Here is a 20256-nt window from a genome sequence, read left to right as displayed (position 1 = left end):
TTTTAAGCCAATGTTTTTTTTAAATTTCATTTTTCAAATCAATTTTTCATCATATACCCAATATTTTAAAAATATATACTAAATTTTTTACAAAATTTTGTTAAAAAAGGAAAAACAGAATTTAACCATGCAAAAGCGAGCCGAATAAGATCGTACAGATATTTTGCGATTTTTACATTTACATATGTAAGTATTTATTTGCATATATTTCTGTATATATTTAGATATTTTCCATATATTCAAATATATTTTGCCTGCCTCAAATTATTTTTGTTATTTTAATTACTTTATTACTTTACCAACTACGTTTGCTGCGCTGCGTCCTTCATGTGGTGGACCTGCAAGCAATAAAAATACAAATTATTTTAAGCCACATGTGCATTTTAAGCGCTCGTAAGCTGCTTTGTGCGAAGTAACCCACAGATTTCCATAGCACCGCAGCGTTCAACTCACCGCACAGCGCGCAATAAACCCAAATCCGAATTGAAATTTCCATTTTTTAAATGCACATTTTTTTGCCAATTCTCATTGCTTTCTTGCTATTACACACACATCCACGCACACATATAAGTTGAACTGCCAATCTTTGTCCGGCTAAATGTCAGTGCTTGTCCAACTGTCAATCTGGCGTTTCAAACAGTACCCAATATAGATTTAAGGCGCATACCACCCGCAAAGCGTCTTAAATACACAAGCGCAGCAGTATTAACACACATATACATACGCACACACATACATCCACGCGCTGGCAATCCCTGCGCTGCATGCAATGCACTTACCAATTGAAATAGGTCGCCGGCGAGTGGCAACCCTTCTCTGTGCCGCACCATTTGGACTCCTGCAGCGCGGGACATGGCCGTCCGCCGCGCTTGCCATGCCGGATGACCTTGCGATATCGATGCATCTCACCGATGCCGCACGTTTTGCTGCAGGTCGACCACTCTGACCAATGACTGACACGGCAATCGCGTGACTTCGTGCGTGATTTCGTGCGGCGTCGCTTCGGCAGTGGACCCAACCAATTGGCGGCTGTGGCGCTGCTGTTTGTGCTCGCCTCCGTGCGCTGATAGCTGCTGGCGATGTTCTGCATGATGGCATTTTTATCATTTTTCGGCACTATATTCGCGATATTACCGTTGGCGGCGCTATTGCTGTTGTTATTATAGCTGTAAGCAGAAACAAGTAAAAAAAGTTGAGTTTGTGTGTGTGTGTATTTGTGATATGTAATAAAGTGTAAGTGCGCCCTAGTCTCCTGCGATTCAACACCCACCGCCCACCAGTTTGCGAGTGTTGCTTTGACAAGCCTACATAAACACACACACATACACTGCAACTTCAGTGTGTGTGTATGTCTATGGCAGTAAGATCGCGTAGTCTGTTGCAATTTCACATGAAATTAATTTCGCGCAATTTCCATTAACCTCAATTGGAAACGGTGAATTAATATTTGGTAGAGCGGAGCGGCAGCGGCGCCGCTGACACATTGGCGTTGAGTGTGTTGAAAACAAGCAGTGCCATTATATACATATACTCGAGGGCAAGCAGCGGAAAGGGTGTTGCGCAGGTGTGAAAAATTGCTTTCCTACGCATAAATATTTCACGCGATTTTGAATTCCGCTCTTCAATATTACTTTTGAAGCCGCTGTGACAGTGATTGTCTCGTAGCTTTTAAAAGGCGTCAGTTTGTGAATAAATGTACGCCTATTAAATGAAAAGCAGCAAGCTGCTTGGATTGAATTGTAGAATCAACGTAGAACACAATATTAAGCTTGAATATACTTTTTCAATATGTGAACCAGAAGGAAGAGACCTTTACTAAACCGACAAGTCTCTAGCCGGCTAGCTCATGTGGAAAGAGAGAGAAATATTTTTGGCAACATACAAGGCAAACAGCCGACAGGTTTTAAACTACGCCGCACTGATATATTCACTTGGTTGTGATTAAATGCAGACGAAGAATTTCAGACATGTCAGAACACTGCACTTCGGATTATAAGTAAAACGATCTTCGGTGGAACACTTACACGGCAAGCCCCGTATGCTTCCGGTTAAGGAACATAATGAAGTCTTCTCCAAGCAGTTTCGGCGCCGATGGTGTCTGCAAAAGCATCTGCTTGAGGCCAAGCCTCCTCATAGGAACATTATGAGATCCTTCCTTGACTAAGTCGACTATATCGAACAGAATTCGAACGCAACTCCTTTCAAACACGCACTGACCGCTATGCATGGTGGAGCTATTAACAACTTGAACGACTCCTATTCAATGATTGGTCTACTTGAAGTCAAACCACAACCCATTGCAAACGAAGGGTTCGAGTTGCTAGGGTGATACCTGAGCAACTTTGTTCTGTATACAGTAGTAGGTTATGCTCCTACTTATCCAGATTCGATCACGATCTATCAAATATACGGGGTTTGTTCGGAAAGTAATAGGACTGAGTCGATTTAAAAAAATGTATAGCACCAATTGTTACAACTCTTTCAACATTTTCAAAATTGGCTGCTTATGCGTCGATGCAGCGCAGCCAGCACGATTTCCAAGCATTGAAATCATCATGGAAAGCATACTCCGGAATACTCTTGAGAGTCGAGTTGCATGCTACTTGGATCCCCTTTCATCGGCCTTTTCAGGCAAGAAAACAAAAATGTCCGGGGCGGCACATCTGGGCTGTGGGGCGGCTGCGGAAACGTTGGGATGTCAGCCGTGGTTAGATAGCTGTTCACAAGAAAGGAGTTCTGAACCGGAGCATTTTCGAGGTGTAACTTTCAATCGGCTGCGATGTCTTGTCGGACCTGATTAGCCCTTCGATTGAGTTTCTCGAGGACTTCCACGTAAAACTTGGCATTGACGGTTTGTCCATCAGCGACCTCTTTCCACCCCTCCAAAAAGCCCTGGTGCAACCGAAACATACTACTTCTTGCTAAAGCAACAGCTGGATAAGCCTGCTTGATCATATCAAACGTCTCTGTCGCAGAGTTACCGAGTTTCACACAGAATTTAATCGCGCACTTTTGCTCTCACGAAACGCTGCACTTTCGGCTTGCACCACTCATAGAAACACCTCGCGCTAAAATGTTTGTCCTGACTCTCCATGTGCTCGCCGACAACTGACCAGCCGCTCGTTTGTTAGCTGGGAAGTAAGGTCGCGGCGAAAGAAAATCAGTCCTATTACTTTTCGGACAACTCTGTCCACTATGCAATGAGTCGCAGCATGTCCCTGATCACGTCTTTGTATGTTAAACGAGCTATAAGTAGTCTAATACCTTTCTTTCTATGATCCGACCTTGTCGAACGGCTCGTTTCCTGGGCATACCGGTAGCTAAAGTCGATAACAATCGACTGGATATTGATCACCTGCATCACAGCATCAGATCAAACCGACTAAGCTTGTTATTCATTATCGTCGACATCTAATGTATTTGGTTCTGTTTCTTCATAAATAATATATTTCTATAATAAAAGTAAGCTTCCTCTTCATCCATATTAAGATATTTTATGGTTGTTGACTTTGGCAGCACCTTTCATGTTTAGTCGTTATCGATGACATTCGATAAGCAAAGGATTCTAAAAAGTTATTAGCTTCACGAAATCTATATCTTTAACTAGCTTCATATCCAAAACTTTTTCAATACCTAACTTTTCCTTACCTCAGCAATTCTTTTCAAAAAGGTCCATATACCTCACACTTTCAAATCTTAAATCTTTCAACCTTTTATCTCTCCATATTACGCACACCTTACTAAAATTCAATTTGAATTTGCGTCGTGAGCTGCCATGTTTATTTTCATTTAATGCCACAACACATACAAATAAAGAGCTTGCTTTCCATATTCAGAAGGAGAAAAGGTAAACATAAAAAAGAAAAAAAGTAAACTTATTCCTATTTTATAGATTCGCCTACACTGAAGTTGAAACGACAATCTTTACTGCATACCTTATACATATATTTATGAGTATGTAGGAATAAAGAACATACTCAAGTTCTGTGTCATTTGCTTGTGGGTTGAAAATTGTAAATACGGAATAGCGAATATATACTCGTTCACATGCATATCCAAGTTGAAGGCGAAGCTCGTATATATTCACTTTTCACCAACACATACAGAGGATACCACAAGACACCTCAATTTGCTCTGTTGCACAGCTCTATTAGCAATAAATTCTTAAGTAAATTGGGTTTGCATCCGTCGCATCGAAAGTGAATAGAAAGCGAAATGAAGCGGTAATGAAATTACAAAACCAAAAAAAAAAAAAAGAAAATGTATGTGTTCAAAAGCAGGATTATTCCATAACGATAGTTCGTTTTGCAATTATAGTAAAGAAATAACAGATCAATAACTGTAATAATTTAGTTAAGTCGACTTCGATTCGCTACTTTGCTGCGTTCTTGGAAGGACGACAAACATGGTAACAGGCAACAAAATTATTCTTGGAAGGACGACAAATATGGTAACAGGCAACAAAATTATGCAGTTGAGTTTAAAATAATGCAGGAATTGACTGCCTCATTTATGTTTTACACTCTATTTCGATACTAAGCATATATTTCTATTAAACTATGCCAGTTTACGAAAATTCGCACAAATAACCGACGAATACGTAAGTAAGTAACCGGTAAGTAGCCAGTAAGTCGGAAAGTGTCTACGCCAATAGAGAAAAAGAAGTGCCAGTTGAGTGGCAAAAAAGATGAGTGAATCTCCGTACACTCGTAGATAAATTATGTTCCAAATGCCCCTTCCCTTTACAATAGTCTCATTGCTCAGACTACTAAGGTTCAGAAAGGTCTCAGCTAGAATCAGTTCACAACTTTTCTGATATGAGAATGCGCTATCAATATTCGGGAGAACTTTGATAGGTAAAATCAGCGAACATGTTTTTAAAGACCAAAAAGCAAGCAAAAGTATGCGCTGAAGAGTTCATTGCAAATGGAAATGTTGAAGATATGGAGCAATTAGAGGAATTCAGAAAAAGTGATTTCAGCTGAAGTCGAAGTTTCCAATTGCTTTAAATTAGAATACTTTCTGGCTTAGTCACACAAAGAGATTTCGGGGATAATAACGTATGCACTTTAATGAATAATTCCATAATTATTACTCATGCCTTTATAAATATAATACATACGATACAATACCTCTTCCAGGCTGTAACATTGCACTCACATATACCTCAATTACGCGATAATAAAATATCACGAGCTGATGACGTCACCACTTTTTCCACATATATACGATGCATAATTACAAATGTGATTGATTTGAAACGAATAACAAAGAACTAAAATGTACATATGAATGCTCAAAAAACACTGCAAAAATAAAGTAGTATTTCGAGTGCAGTCATAAACAGAGAACAGTTGGCGGTTATAACGCGGCCGAAACACACACAGGTCTAATAACAAGGCTTTTTTAAAATAATATTTAAAAACATTTGGCAGAGAAAACAGCACCTGACATAGCAATACAGAGATGCATGGACCCGGCAGAGGTGGATTTAGACCCGGACCTGGACCGGCCAAGGTGAATGTGGTAATGCGACCGCCACCTCGACCTTCACAAGTGAATGTAAATATCAATGCGCCACGACGTCCTGTTGTAAACGAGGTTGTTGTAGTAGGTGGTGCGCCACCGTTACTGCCAGTTGCCGGTATGATGTTGGGCGCATCAATGGTTGCTGGCGCAGCAATGGGTGCAGTGGCAGCATCGGCTGTAAGTGGACCCAGAGAGGTTATAGTAAATGCACCACCGCCACCACCATCGACGGTGATTGTTAATACGCCGAGCGTACAACAGCCGGTTGGTTATTCTGGTATGGGTGGAGCGCCATCTTCAACTACAGTGATTATAGAAGGTAATGCTCCAAGAATGCCGCCGCAACCGTCGACAACAGTGATGTATTTGTAAATATTTGTAGATCTAAATAAATTGTTAAACTCGCTTAAGAGCTTTTGTTTATTCTTTTAAAGACCGAGGCGCGTTCAATGTAGGAAGGAACTGTAGAGAAAATATTCAAACAAACTTTTCAAGACCAGTTGTTCGAAATCAATAACAATCTAATGAATATATTTCTAAGTCAGATTGTAAGTGGAAATGGAAAGAAGAAGATGTGGAACAATTACAGTACTGAATTCGAAAAAAGAGCGTTTTTAAGATTGAAGCTTCCAGAGTTCCGATATAATGCATTATATGTATTTTTTTTCTATTTTTGAGAATTTATTCAAAGCACTTGCTGACTTGGCCATATAAGGGTTTCCAGAATAATAACGTGCCTGATCCAGGCTATAATATTATACTACCATATATAGCTCAATTGCGGGCTGATAAGATTATGTCACGAGCTGATGACGTCACTATTTTTTCCATACATTCGATGCATAATTGGAAATATGATTGATTTGAAAGAAATAAAAGTAAATAAAGACGTTCATATGTTTGAAGAGCGCCGCACCAAGAAAGTAGGATTTCGACAACTAGTCAAAAGCAGTAATCAGTTGACAGTTATTACTCGGCTGCAACACACAGAGCGCATATAAAAGGTTTTATAGTAATATTTAAATAAAAAGACAGAGCAAAGGAAACAACACAATAGAGGGATGCGTGGACACATCGGAGGTGGATTTAGATCTGCGCCTGGACCGGCCAGGATGAATATGGCAATGCGTCCACCCGCCATGGGCATGGGTGGTCCCGGAGCAGTGAGAACTGCTATGGGTGGTCCCGGACCAGCGAGGATTGGTACAGGAGGCCCAGGTCCAGCCAGGATTGGTATGGGTGGACCCGGTCCGGGTGGTCCGGGACCCGGACCAGCACGTCCACCGCCCGCAGCTGGACCTACACAAGTGAATGTGAACGTGAATGCACCACGACGCCCTGTGGTAAATGAGGTGGTTGTGGTAGGTGGTGCGGCACCGTTACTTCCAGCTGCCGGCATGATGTTGGGCGCATCAATGGTTGCTGGCGCAGCGATGGGTGCAGTGGCCGCGTCAGCTATGAGTGGACCCGTTATTGTAAATGCACCACCGCCACCACCATCGACGGTCATAGTTAACACGCCGGGTGTGCAACAGCCACAGGCTTCCTCGACTGTGGTAGTGAATTCAGCGTCAACAGCGGTACCCACTTCTAATGTGATGGTTAATTCAGGCATGGGTGCGGCAACACCCTCAACGACAGTGGTGACGGAGGGTGGTGGTCAAAGAATTCAGCAACAACAGCCAACGACCGTCGTAACAGAGACCGTGGTAATACCACCGAGGCGTAATAATTGCTGTTGTGTGGTCTTATGATGTTGAATATGAAGGAAAAGTAGTACTAAGTTATTTGGTGTGAGGAGAACTGTCTTAGTTATAATATATTATATATGTATGTGCTGGATTTAAAGAAATGCTTAAACTTGTTTAAAGTCTTACAGTTTATTTTTCACAAGACTGTAGTAAAAATATTAACTAAGGAAACTGAAAAAGTCACGCCTCTATTGTTTGTTGCTCTTAATCGTTGTGTCGTCAATGCAAATCTCAGCTGAAATCAGCTTTGGCTCATAAGAAAGGTTGAGTGATAATTTATTTCTTCGCCAATAAAGAAAAGAAAAAGGAGAAAAATCTGCCGCTCGCCAAAAATTAGACATGCTTGGTATGATCGTATTTTTTGATTCTACTAAAGCAACTGCGGAAATTTGTTTTTAGAATTTCTCACATTTTTCTTTCAAACTTTTTATATTTCTTTTCACCTGAGCGACTTTTTTAAGGATCAGCTGAAACTAAAGCCTCAGAGCACAATATCTATTACAAATATTTGCCACCCAGACAAAGATAAAATGCTTGCAGCTTAAAAATATCAACTTTTCAAAAACAAAAATAAACTCTTAAGCCATAATAGGTTTATAATCGTACTTCAAGTGTTAATTGTGCGCAAAATATGTGTATCGTCACCCATAATGCAAAACAACGTATCATCCGAAAAATTTTAAAATCATTGTCAGATATAATAACCAATGTATAACCATTTTGTAATGAAAATTATAATTTTTTGATGAATATAAGTGTATGATAACCTTAATATAATCATTTTATAACCAAAACCCAAATTTTTTTCCATATTAGTGGTTTCTATTATATCGCTTTTACTTCGCCTGTAAACTTACGAAAAGTGATGTTAAGTTCTTTTGCATTTTATATAACGATATATAGATATATAAATATACTATATATATATGTGTGTATACATGAATATGTTAAGTACAGTCTTGTGCATATATTCAATTAAATTCAGAAAGTGAAGGTCAGCAGCACTTCAATTATACAATTATACCCAACAAGACATGAGAACACCAATCTGATAAAAATAGTTGAAGAAATTTTATACTCGTTCTTGAAATGAAACCAAATATTTTTTTTTCACACAAATACCCTCTTTAACTTAATTAAAAAAACAAAAAACTCAAAAATTCTGAAGGTAAATTTGAGACTGATGTGCTAAAACGTCTGTGGGTATTTGAGGTGCTCTGGATATGAATTCGAGTTCAATATTTTTCCATCTCTTATACTTTTGTCATTTTGATAAAAGGTGGTGCTTTATGCCTTACATCTCCAGACTACAACACAAAAAATCCCACTTGAAAAGAAATTGTTACTATCATTTTCGGTTTTAGTAAACCAAAATTAGCAAGAAACAGCCTCTAACAGCACAATAGCAAAATTTCTTTAATCTGGTGTTATAGATCATAATTCTTGAGAATTTTTAAAGATTTTTTACTGAAAATATAATTTATTTCTTTAATAAAAAATAAAAAATTTCTTCAAAAAAAGTTTTATTTCTCCTTATTTTCCATTTCTTTGAACACTTTCGCCACATTTTCACCACTTTCTTAAACAAAACTCAAATAATTTTCTCTCAAGAATCAGTAATTTTCATAAATTTTACACTTAAATAACTTTATTTAGTTTAATTTTTTACTTTTTCCTCACAAAATCGCACAACAACCATCGGACGTGGTGACAGTCATCACCGGTGGCGGCCGTTGCATGTTCTCCACGACCACCGTTGTCGGCTGTGGTCGCGGCGCGTTGACGTACACAGTTGGCGGTGGTGGCCGCGGCGCATTCTCGACAATAACCACATTGGCGCCTTGTGGTCGCGGTGGTGGTCCCACATTGATGTTGACTTGCGCGCGTCCTGGTGACGGTCCGTAGCCATAACCCGGCGGCTGTGACATGTTGTACTGTGAAGGGTGTGTAGATGCGCTGCTGCTGTTGTCTAATGAATGTTATATTTATGGCTCGCTGTCTGTGTTGTTCGAAGTCGAATGTTTGCTGCTAAGAATGACAGCAATAGTTCTGCTCGCCAGTGCAGCGTGGCTCAGACTGATAGTGTCGCTGCCATTTCGGCATTCTAATTAGTATATTTTTATATATATATATATATTTTTTAATAAAAAATAAAAGTAATTTAGCGTTTGTTTCACTGCTTTTCTCTGTTTCTTGCTGCACATCAATCAATTGGTAATTAAATGCTTAAATACACATTTGCCGGCTGGAATACAGGTGCGTACTTATATACACATTTTTACTTATATTTGGCTGAGTGCGAGTATATATTATATAAAACATTTTATGTTGTTATCTTATCATCAGTAGTAGATACACACATACATATGTACCTATGTTATATTTGTGTTTCTATTTGTTTATGTATATGTATCGCGGTAGCCTCACGCATGCTTCAGCTTTGCTTCTCTGTGACTGATAAGCTGACTGCAGTGACCGCAAAGCCGAATTAAAAAAATAAATTATCAAAAAGGCGTATATATGTAAAGATATAATTACATATTGCAATAATGTATATACATACATTTACTATTTAACTTATTTTTTGAAGCTCATAAAACAGAAATAAATAAATTATTAGCTATTCGTGGTAATTAAATTTATATTTTCACATAGGAGTCTATATTGGGTGGATAATTTTTTAAAATATAAAAAATATAAAAAATTATAGTAGAATGAAAGACATGGAAAACTAAAATTAAAGGAAAATAATTTACCTCCGATATGAGGTCGGGAAAATTAAGAGGAGAAATGTGGTTGAATTCTAAGTCGAGAAAGTTATAATGCTTCTGTAAGAAGTTCTTCTGTCAACGCCGAGGCACCCTTTTTGTCATGGACTGCCGGAAAAGATGTCGCTATGACGAAGCTTTAAATATTTTCTTTTCAAAATTGTATAAACTCTTTGAAAAATATATAACTTTGGAATAATACAATGTCTGAATAAAATATTTATTTTTTATGAAAAAAAAAAAAAAATTTTTAAATAAGCCGTTTTCAGCTTAACGATCCCTTTAGGGGTAACCCGTTTAAGGCTTACATATGTTAACAAGTATCGAAAAATCGATTTTTTCTATTAAATAAATTTTTTTAAATTCCACTACACCTCTAAAATATTATTCTAAATTTTGAAGTTGATCCAAGGTCTAGTTTTGGAGATACAGCTTTGAGAACTTGTGAGTTCGAGACTAGCTAGGCTAAGTGCGACGCCTTTAAACGCTTTTTTCCGAAAATGTTTTTTTGAAGTTGGTTGGCAAGATTTCTAGAGAACTACTCAATCGACTCTTCGTGAAATTTTATACAAGTTTGTAAGAGGACAAAGGATTTCTTTTCGATTAGAACTATTTGAAAAAAAGTCTCGAAATTTTCAGTTTTTTGTAAAAATTCAATTTTCAGTTTTTCCTTTGTCCAAGTTCTAAGTTAAGGTTTTAACTAAAACACATATTTTTTCACTTTAGATGACTTTCTAAAGAGTTATCCTGTCAATGCGGGCGCATCTCTTTCCCGAGGGGTCACCGGAAATGGCGTTGCAATGGCGGAGTTTAAAATATATATTTTTTTTATTTTAGTTTCAGAATTTCTTTGCTAATAGTGTTGGTTTGTAACAATAAAAGATTCTAATAAAATATTTCCTTTTTTATATGAATATAAGAATTACTGATTTTTACCCTAGGAAACCCTTGTAATCTCTTAAGGACAGTAAGACAATGAGATGTTTCAAAAATTTGGAAAAAAGGAATTGCTTTAAAAAATTTCAGAGTAAAATCGATTTATCATAGTCTCAAAGAATACTGATAGCATACAGTTACTAAAGTTCTTTTAAAAAGTTACAAACTATTCAAACCTGTAAGTAAAAACATACGAGTCAGTGAGAAAAAATCAAGAAGAGAACTTACGGAATATATTTTAAACCAGATATCTTTGCAATTCTCATGATACAATTATCATTGGGAATTGAAAGGAATATGAAAGCCAAGTTTTGTAAACACTCGCTAAAGTGACGTCACAAACACATAAATTTTTCACATGAAAAGTCATTGAATTATAAGTTGTAGAATTGTTTTGGTGAGAAATGATATATGTATGTTATTTCCAAAGTGGCTAAGAGCCAACCACTGTCACAATATTTAAGGCTAAGCATGAAACAAATTCATAGGTTAGGTTAAGTTTCAACGGCTGGCTGCCATAACATACACAGATCTACAGGTCCTTTGTAATGCCAGATGGAGATTTATTTGTACGAAATTTGCGTCGTGCAGAAGACCAACGCTTTCTGCAAAATTTAATAGATACTTCATTTTTTATTCTGATATTTCAACCTACTACTTCGCGTTTCCTGCAAACATTCCAAATATTCCTTGGAAGAAGTGTATTGTAGTTCTTCAGTCGCATATAACCACAGAAAAATCTCTAAATCCACAAGCAAAGAAAAAGTCAAGATGTTTTTAAATGCCCAACTCAACGGCAAAGTACAGCTGACACACTTTTGCTATCGAAAAATGAGCATATTTTGTATACCGAGAGTATAATGATATTAGTTTTTTCCTGTTTTTGGCACTCCAACACGTTCGCCGCTTAAGCATATTGCCTTTTGTCTTGTAGTTTCCTTCTTTGTATTTGCTTGGTGGTGCTAAGTTGCCATGCTCACGCTTCTTCTTTTTAGCAATTTTTTTTTTTTTTATTATTTTTTCCCAGTGACTTAGTGACACTTTTTCATCCTGTGCATGATTTATTCGTATTCTGCCTTTGGTTTTGCCGTCGTCTATTCATTAAAGATTCAGGTTACCAGTGCCAACAATGGAATCTTGTAGATGTTGTGTGTGAAATTTAAGGCAATGGGCGTCACTGTCCGACAGAAACTAGCTACACCGCACACCATCTTCATACACCACCACTTCCTACTGCCATGACAATGCCCTCTCTGTCGTGATAAACTTCTATTCTTTGCTACACTCTTCAACTCTCCGACACTGCTTTCGTGCTGCTCAACAGACACTTCACTTTTTAGTTCATACTGCCTTTTTTCTGCTCATTCGATGCTCCTTTTCAACTCAATCCCTGTCTAAACTAGTTGTGCTGTGTGCAGCGTGGGATCAACTGCCGGAGAAATATACTTTTTTGCACATCCATGCCTGGATTTGTTGTCTCAACGCTTGGATTAGTTCGTTTAAAAATTCAAAGCGGAAGTTGCTGCCAACAAATTTTGTATTTTTGTTTATTTTTCAAGAAAAAAGCGTGGAGAGTCAGCGCGCATGGTGCGCAGGAAAGTAGTGGTATCGACGTCCCGCCAGGTGCTGTTGACCCTTTAAGTGGCGGTAAGCAGCGAGTGAGCGAGCAACGTGCTAAATAATGCAGATGAAAAGACAGGGAGTGAGTCGAATGGAGTTCCACTCGTAAATTCCAAAAAGACTCAAGCAGTTCATTGTCTTTGTAAGAAAATAAAGCAAAACGAAATACTGAATATTTTGAAAGTTTGCCAAACTTTATATTTTATTATGGATAAAATGTTAAGAACTAAGCTATTCAGCTGAATATTCAACTGTAAATTAGTACAAAGTAGAAATCTAATTAGTCAGCTCTTCCCGCTGTTGTTTCTAGTACAATAATTATAGTTAGTTTTCTTATGCTGCTATTCAGCAAAACGCTGAACTGCATTTTTGTAAGGTACTAAGTTAATATTTCCATTAAGGTATCTTTAGAAATTAACTAATTAAATTTGGATACTGGAATACTTAATATTGTAAGATATTAATTCAGCTGAATTTTCAGTTATTCAGCAACACAAAAATATGTTTCATCTAGCTTAAGTATAAGTTATCACAGAGCTTTTTAGCTTTTGAGTAACAGCTGAAAATCACTCTGCTATTCAGCACACTTTTCAGTAGTTCGCGCTATGTATTGTGTATTCAAAAATGACGTGTAACTAAGTACGACTAATAAAAGGCAAATTTAGGTTCACTCATACCATTCAGCTGTTTAAATATTGATTCATCTGAATTTTCAGTTATTCAGCAACACAAACATTTTTCTCATCTAACTACATACAACATATAAGTTATCAGTGAGATTTTTAGCTTTTCAGTCACAGCTGTTATTCAGCTATTCAGCACGCTATTCAGTGGTTATCGTTATACATTGTGTATTCAGCAAAGGCGTGTATATTAGTGAACCACATAAAAAGCAGTTTATTTATACACAATGCATTTGGTTAGCGAGTCAGTCAGTCAGCCAGTTAGTGTGCCAATTTTATGGGCGTGCACTGTAGGCCACTAAACCTATTTGCATAGCATGGAAGAGGCGTGTTCGTGGCCGTTTTTTCATTTTATTGTTTTCTTTTCACTATTATAACCAATTATGGTGTGTGTAGCACTAGACCAGATAGAGTGAACAGCTGGACTTGAGAGTGCTGGAATATGTATGTATACGATTTCGATGTATTTTATGTAGATAAATCGTGACAACAGCAATATAAGCATGTCCTTGCTAAATCACGGGGGGTGGTGTTACTTTGCTCTCTGGGGGTTTGGGGTATTAAGACCAGTCTTTGATTGACCATTCCATTTCACAGCAGAGATTGTATAGAAGGACCATATATTTGTATTTGTATGTGTGAGTGGCATTTCGTTTATGTGCCTGCACACGTACTTGTGATGAACATTGGAAATATGAGCTCCACAGTTGCTATTGTCGCCACTTTAAATTATTCACTAACTCACATCCGCTCAATTGTAAGTACTGTAAATACTAAGTTATACGACCTAAGACACCATTGAGGCTTAGCTGCTTGTCAGAGCGATATTTATGTTATAAACGAGCATGTATGCTTTCAATTAGACTTATAGTCATTTCCATTAGAGGACATTTAAATACGAGTATTAATGGCGGATATACGAAGAAGAGAGTATAAGACAAATAGGATGAAATTAAAGCATATTTGAGAGAAAAGGGGGCAATTATGAAGATTTCGTAGTTTCAGGTATTAAATTCTTTGAACAATTAATTCCAACTTACGTGATAAGATTACTTCATGGTAACTCAAAATTGATAACTTATCTCTCTGAGTGTAATATATACTTCAAGTTATTCAAAAATATGCATTAACATTTTATGCCTACTCACCCTGGATTCATTTTAGCCAACAAGCGCGATCGTATGCGATCTCTCTCCGTCACCGATGTGGGCTGTGCGGATATTTCATTTTGACGCTCTCGCTCAATGCTGGCCGAAAGCTCATTATTAGTGATGGTGGAGCTGTGAAAGGCCAAAAGTAAAATGTATAAAATAATACTCGAAAATATAACAGACTAGATTCTGAGAATCATTTTAAGAACTTCTACATAATCCAAACATAATTGATGCACTCATAAAAGTTCTATGTTGAGTGAAAAATTTTAAGAAGCGCAACTTTTTGAAACTAAAATAATATATTTTATTCTTGAAAATTTGAAAATTTTATTTGAGGCAGTCATCGAATCTTACGATCTATGAAGGAATTGGCAAAAAGAAAATGCCAAAAATAATCTTAAATCTTGAAAAAGTACATCAAAGTATTTTGAAAGTGAAAAAATTGTATTTTATCGAAATCGTACTACCTTTGCTGTCATAATAAAATTATTAACTTTTTTCTTAACTGAAAAACTAACAATCGAGTCCTTGTTCTTATTATACACCAAAACTTCAGCCTAAATGTAGGCATCTACTTAAGAAATAAGCTTCTACAGCACAGTAAAATGTTGCCTACCTTTATGCTGAATAAAAATATTAAAAATATATGCTTCGCCTGAAGTCTCATACCATATAATAACCAAAAATAAACTGAAAGTTAAAAATTATACTATTATCTTCCGTTTTAATCAAGCTTATACTTAAACTCCACTCCCCTCTGCATGACTTACTCATGTTCCGCTTCCAAGTGTGTTTGCGTCTTCACCGTCTCATATTTGCGATCGTCTTCGGCAAAGTTGAAAACCTCACTCAGCTCATACTCTTTCAACTGCGAAGTGGAAAAGTGAGAAAAAAGAGAAAGAAAAGAGAAATTGTAGAGCAGCGGCATACACATAAAAGTTTATCACAAGTTGTGAACGGCGAATGTTGGAGAACGGAAATTGGCACAAATTCTTAATACTAAAGCGCTAAAGCCGCAACTAAAACACCAACTAACGGCAACCGACAAAAGACGCGACTAAAATGGCCAATTAGCAAAGCAATCAGCTTAAATGGAAAACGCTCAGCGTGGTTCATCGCGGGGCTCAGACGGAATGCGACTAAGGCGTTGGCGTTAAGTAAACAATAGCGGCAATTACTTAAATGTATATATGTGTGTGTGTGTGTGTGTGTGTGTGTCTGGCTGCGTTCTCGAATATCTTTGCTTGTGTGAGTATGTGTCTTTGCTTGAGCGTGCGTGTGTGTGTAGGTGTGCCTTTGTTTGCATGGCCTTAACATTTAATTGCATTTTGACAGACACCCTCTTTGGTGAATTTAGTTTATTTATTTTTTGTTTTGTTCTGCATTCTTTTTGGGCTTGAGTTTGTGTTAAATTGTGGTGGATATATATTTTGCAGCTTTTTTCGGTTTATGTATGTATCTTAATGTGGGTAAGTTTATCATATATGGGATACCTTATTAGTAGTGCCTTAAATACATAATTTCCATAGCTCTTTTAGTTTGAGTAATTTTTATTTAACTCTAATCACTAACTCCAACATCTAACAACAGACTCACGGTTTGTTTAAATTGAAACTCAAATTTTTCTACAAATCTCAGTAATTCTTAATTTCAGAAAAAAATTTGGGAAAAAAAATATCTTAAAATTGCCTAGCCGCTAGATGGCGCTGAGAACAATAAATCCTAAGAGCTCGATTTTTATTGAAATACATGTTATATGTATAACGGTACTTAGTTTATTCTAAATTGAATTTTCTTACGACAAATTTATATACCCAGAACAGAGTATATGAAGTTCGTCACGAAGTTTGTAAAACCCAGATGGAAACGTCGAAGGCCTTACAAAGTATATACATAAATTATCAGCGTGATGACCTGGGCCATTTTTTTAACTATAAGCGCTGACTAATCACTGAAATTATTTTTCAGATCGGATCACCTTAGCATATATACTGCCGGATCACCTCAATCTTCTCAGCATATAGCAGCCATGCAAGCTGGCTGATTATCTTCAAGTCCTTTTATGCAAAACATTTTTATTTCTAGAGATTTATTCACAAAATTCGGCACAAATACCATTGATTTTCTGGTAAGAACCATTTTTCGAAGCGGCGAATGAGCAATAAAACTACGAAAACTTTCGGTTACATATCGTCACCTGAAATGCAAAATAACGTAACAACATTTTCGGAAATTTACAGTGGCGTGAATGAAACACAAAATATAATGGAACATGAGTGAAAAAAATTTTAATATTGGTTAAAACTGGTTTATATCTGAGGACAGAACCTGAAAATGTTGGACATATGTAATATTTAGTATGCAATTTGAAGTAGTGAATCGTAATCAATAAGACACTCAATTTCGAATTTTGATGATACGTTATTTTGCATTTCAGGTGACGATATGCTAGATGGATAGGTAAGCAGAAAATTGAGGATATATTTTCAAATTGTTGTATAAAAAAGAGAAGAATATCACGCAAGCCACCAATAAAATTTGTGAAGTTTACAGAGACGATGCTGGTCGATCAGTTCGTATAGGACAACAGTGGACCGCTCGCTTTCGCTTCTAAATTTCGATTTACACTGATGAAATAATATCTCAAACTGAAAAATGCAAAAAGTGGTCGTACAAAATAGTACATATTTGTATATTTATTTATTGGTATAAATAAAAAAAAAACATTCAGTTGTAGTTTGATTAGAAATACGAAAAGCCTTTTTCGACTACCCACTAAATTCTGTCGTCATTATTAAAAAAATTATTTAAATTTTTTTAAATTTTTTAATTTTATCAAAATTTTTTTTCATACTTTGAATTAATTTTTCATACACTTTTCCAATGGCAAAATGCGCTACAGAAAGCAATATATTCCGCATACTGAAAAAGTTAGAAAAAAAGTTTTTTATTAAAACACATCGCGCTCGCTGTTTTCTTAGTAATTTCGAGTTTAGCTGCTTATAAAACTTTCTTTCGAACATTTTCGCACACATGCAGCTTTATAAATGCTTACTTTACTAAACTTCTTGTTTGTTTTTTTCGCTTGAAGTTCTTCTAACTCAATACTTTGGAGTTTCACCTACAAATTTCTAACGTGTATACAAGAAGCATATATCTACATATATACCCTACATATTGTATATATACAGTCATATATGCGCATGCATGCGCACACCAACACTCATCGGCATGCTCTTTAAATAATTTGCAGCGCTAGTAGTGCGTTTTGCACGCGTCTGGCAACCAGCTGCCGCAACATTAGCAGCGTGGTGTTGCGCATTTTAATTTGTTTTTGGCTTTGCTGCGTGCGCGTGTGTGCGCGCTGAAGTATTTAACGATTTTGTTTTTGTGGTTGGCGCTTTTGTTGACTTTAGTACAAGCAGCGCGCAGTTGCTTAAGTATTTGCTGGTGGTTGCCGTCACACTTTTGCATTTATCGGTTCAGCAATCTACCACGGCTTTTATCGCACTTTACTTGTTGTTGTGGCCTGGCAATTTCTATCGACTACGCTTTCTTCTTAGTTTGCGAAGTTACGCCGCATTTTCGCTTCGCTTTTTTGCGCTTTTCCGGCGAGCTACTCAAATGCCTGTTTGTAGCGTGTTTATTTGTTTGTTTACTTTTGTTGTTGTTGTGTGTTCAAGAAATTCTTTTAAGTGTCTTTGGTATGAGTTGCATGCCTATTCCTGTCTCTTATACACATCTAGATGTGTATAAGAGACAGACTCAAATGCCTGTTTGTAGCGTGTTTATTTGTTTGTTTACTTTTGTTGTTGTTGTGTGTTCAAGAAATTCTTTTAAGTGTCTTTGGTATGAGTTGCATGCCTATTCAGCGGCTTGTCGACTTGTGCAGCAAAGGCGTAACCGCAGCGTGCGCCAAAGTGTATGGAGCAAAGTAAGCAGCCGTATCAAGGCAATAACAGTGGCACGCAGCAGGCAGCAGGCAGCCGGGAGACTGACTGGCAATCGGCTTGCTATGAAAATGCGAAATATCCGACGCTGGATTATTGCAACGCTGGAAATTCCTTGCCGCAGAGATTAAGTGCGATTGGAATGTGTAAATGAGCTGCTGTTTATAGCGCACGCCAGGCGGCTGATGAAAGCAAATGCTTGCTTGCGTGTTGGCGGGGGATTAGTGGAGTTACGGGGGTACAAAGATTGACGCACGTTTGCAAGTCAAACAAATCTGTGCAAATTTCCAGACAAGCATTTGTTTATCCACAGCCTTTTGTTGTGCTGAGATTTGAGTTGCGTGCTTTTAGGCGCTGTTTTGTTTTTGGTATGTTTTATATTTGTTTATTCTTACTTTTTCATATGGAAGCACAAAATTGCTATTGTTATTTTGATTTGGTTTGGTTTAATATTAGCCACAGTTATTTTTGGGAATAGCTCTTCTTCTTCTTTATTGGCTAACGTAGGTAGTAACATATTTAGTCAAAATTGGTTCGCAAAAATATAACGGAATATACGGAGTGTGATGATTTTACATCACTATTGTTTTGTCGTGTGATAGTGAATTGATAGAACACTGCTAGTCCACTGTTTAGGGTTGCCCAAGCTGAACAAAGCCACTAGTCGAACCGAAATTTGAGTGGAATAAGCAGCCGCCTTTGATGCCTCCGTTGAAGACCTAAAGGAAATGCTGTTTTTTTAGACTAAACTTGAGTCCTATACGGTTTAAAGGTTCGAGACAAACAGAACTTCGTTGAGTCAAAGATTTAATACTAAAAGAAAACCTGCAAAAAATCGTGATGTTATTCAGAAAGTATTGTGTGAAAGAGTTAAACATATTGTAAATAAACTAATTGAACCTTAACATAGTGGCTTTAAACCTGGAAAAATTAAACGCAAACCAGATTTTTACAATATGTCAGTTCCTGGAGAAAACCGTTGACCAATAGATGGATATCCAACACGTTTTGGTCGATTTCAAAGCAAAGTCAAGATAGAAGGGACTATAAGAACATGATTGGAATACTAACTGGTCACTGTCTGGTGGAGACACATGGTCGCAAGTTGGGGCTAACAGATCCAGAAGACTGCAGGAAATGTCTAGAGCAGGGCAGAGAAATAGCCGATCATCTCTTGTGCACTTGTGCCGCCACAGTCTATTAAAATTTGCGTCAAGCGCAGGCATCTTAAACGATGACTACTACTATTGTACTTAGCAATTGAACTCCATCCACTATCGCATAGAACCAAACTGGTATATGCGTGGCTTACAAGCCTACCAGATTGACCTTACCTAACTTAATGCAGTGCGGCAGCACTGATAGCAGCTTACTATTTGAAGACATGTCTTAATTTGGCATTCTTGCGAAACTCATACGATTATGCAGTATGACGTTGAGCACAACCATCAGTTAAAATTGAGAAGGACCACTCCCAGCCATTCGATACCAGACGAGGTTTTCGTGAGAGTGATTTCGTCTAGTGTGTAGTTGTGATAATAATGCTGGAAAAAGTGATACGTTCCACTAGTTTCAATTGCAGTGGCACTGTCTACTCTAAAATACAATGCTATGGGATACGCATATGATATTGATATTCGCAGCAACTACGTCACTGTTGGTAACTCGGGATCCACGTCAGTGAGGCAGCTATACATTTGAGAAAGTTAGGGTATTTAAACTCACGTAACCAACATAAGTTCCACAAATAATCTAACCTGGAGATCAAGGGCAGAACAGGTGTTCTTTGGGCAGATGATTCTCATGATGACATTGCGCTCTATGAGTTTCTCATGATTCCCGTCCTATTATATGGTTCAGAAACA

The 20256-nt window shown here is 37.4% G+C and overlaps 3 protein-coding genes across 3 annotated transcripts in view; 2 read left to right on the top strand and 1 right to left on the bottom strand.

Annotated features, from left to right (window-relative positions):
* Positions 1 to 115: 115 nt before the first annotated feature.
* The window catches only part of LOC108968596 (spondin-1), a 165737-nt gene continuing 145596 nt past the window's right edge, over positions 116 to 20256 (bottom strand). The window contains exons 4-7 of the mRNA XM_018932720.1: positions 15212 to 15309; positions 14436 to 14567; positions 780 to 1166; positions 116 to 338 (exon numbers count right to left, since the gene is read on the bottom strand). Coding sequence (XP_018788265.1) covers positions 326 to 338; positions 780 to 1166; positions 14436 to 14567; positions 15212 to 15309 — 630 coding nt within the window. The 3' untranslated portion in view covers positions 116 to 325. The remainder of the gene's footprint in view (positions 339 to 779; positions 1167 to 14435; positions 14568 to 15211; positions 15310 to 20256) is intronic.
* On the top strand, positions 5351 to 5929 carry LOC108968598 (formin-like protein 20). Its single transcript, XM_018932722.1, has one exon. The coding sequence runs from the start codon at positions 5467 to 5469 to the stop codon at positions 5899 to 5901; it is 435 nt and encodes a 144-aa protein (XP_018788267.1). The 5' UTR covers positions 5351 to 5466; the 3' UTR covers positions 5902 to 5929.
* On the top strand, positions 6502 to 7364 carry LOC108968597 (ejaculatory bulb-specific protein 1). Its single transcript, XM_018932721.1, has one exon. The coding sequence runs from the start codon at positions 6591 to 6593 to the stop codon at positions 7281 to 7283; it is 693 nt and encodes a 230-aa protein (XP_018788266.1). The 5' UTR covers positions 6502 to 6590; the 3' UTR covers positions 7284 to 7364.

Source organism: Bactrocera latifrons, unplaced genomic scaffold (assembly GCF_001853355.1).
Source record: "Bactrocera latifrons isolate USDA-ARS-PBARC rearing strain unplaced genomic scaffold, ASM185335v1 scaffold_220, whole genome shotgun sequence".
NCBI classification, from domain to species: Eukaryota; Metazoa; Arthropoda; class Insecta; order Diptera; family Tephritidae; genus Bactrocera; species Bactrocera latifrons.
Note: the sequence above shows the minus strand (reverse complement) of the source record. Positions and strands in the feature narration are given on the sequence as shown.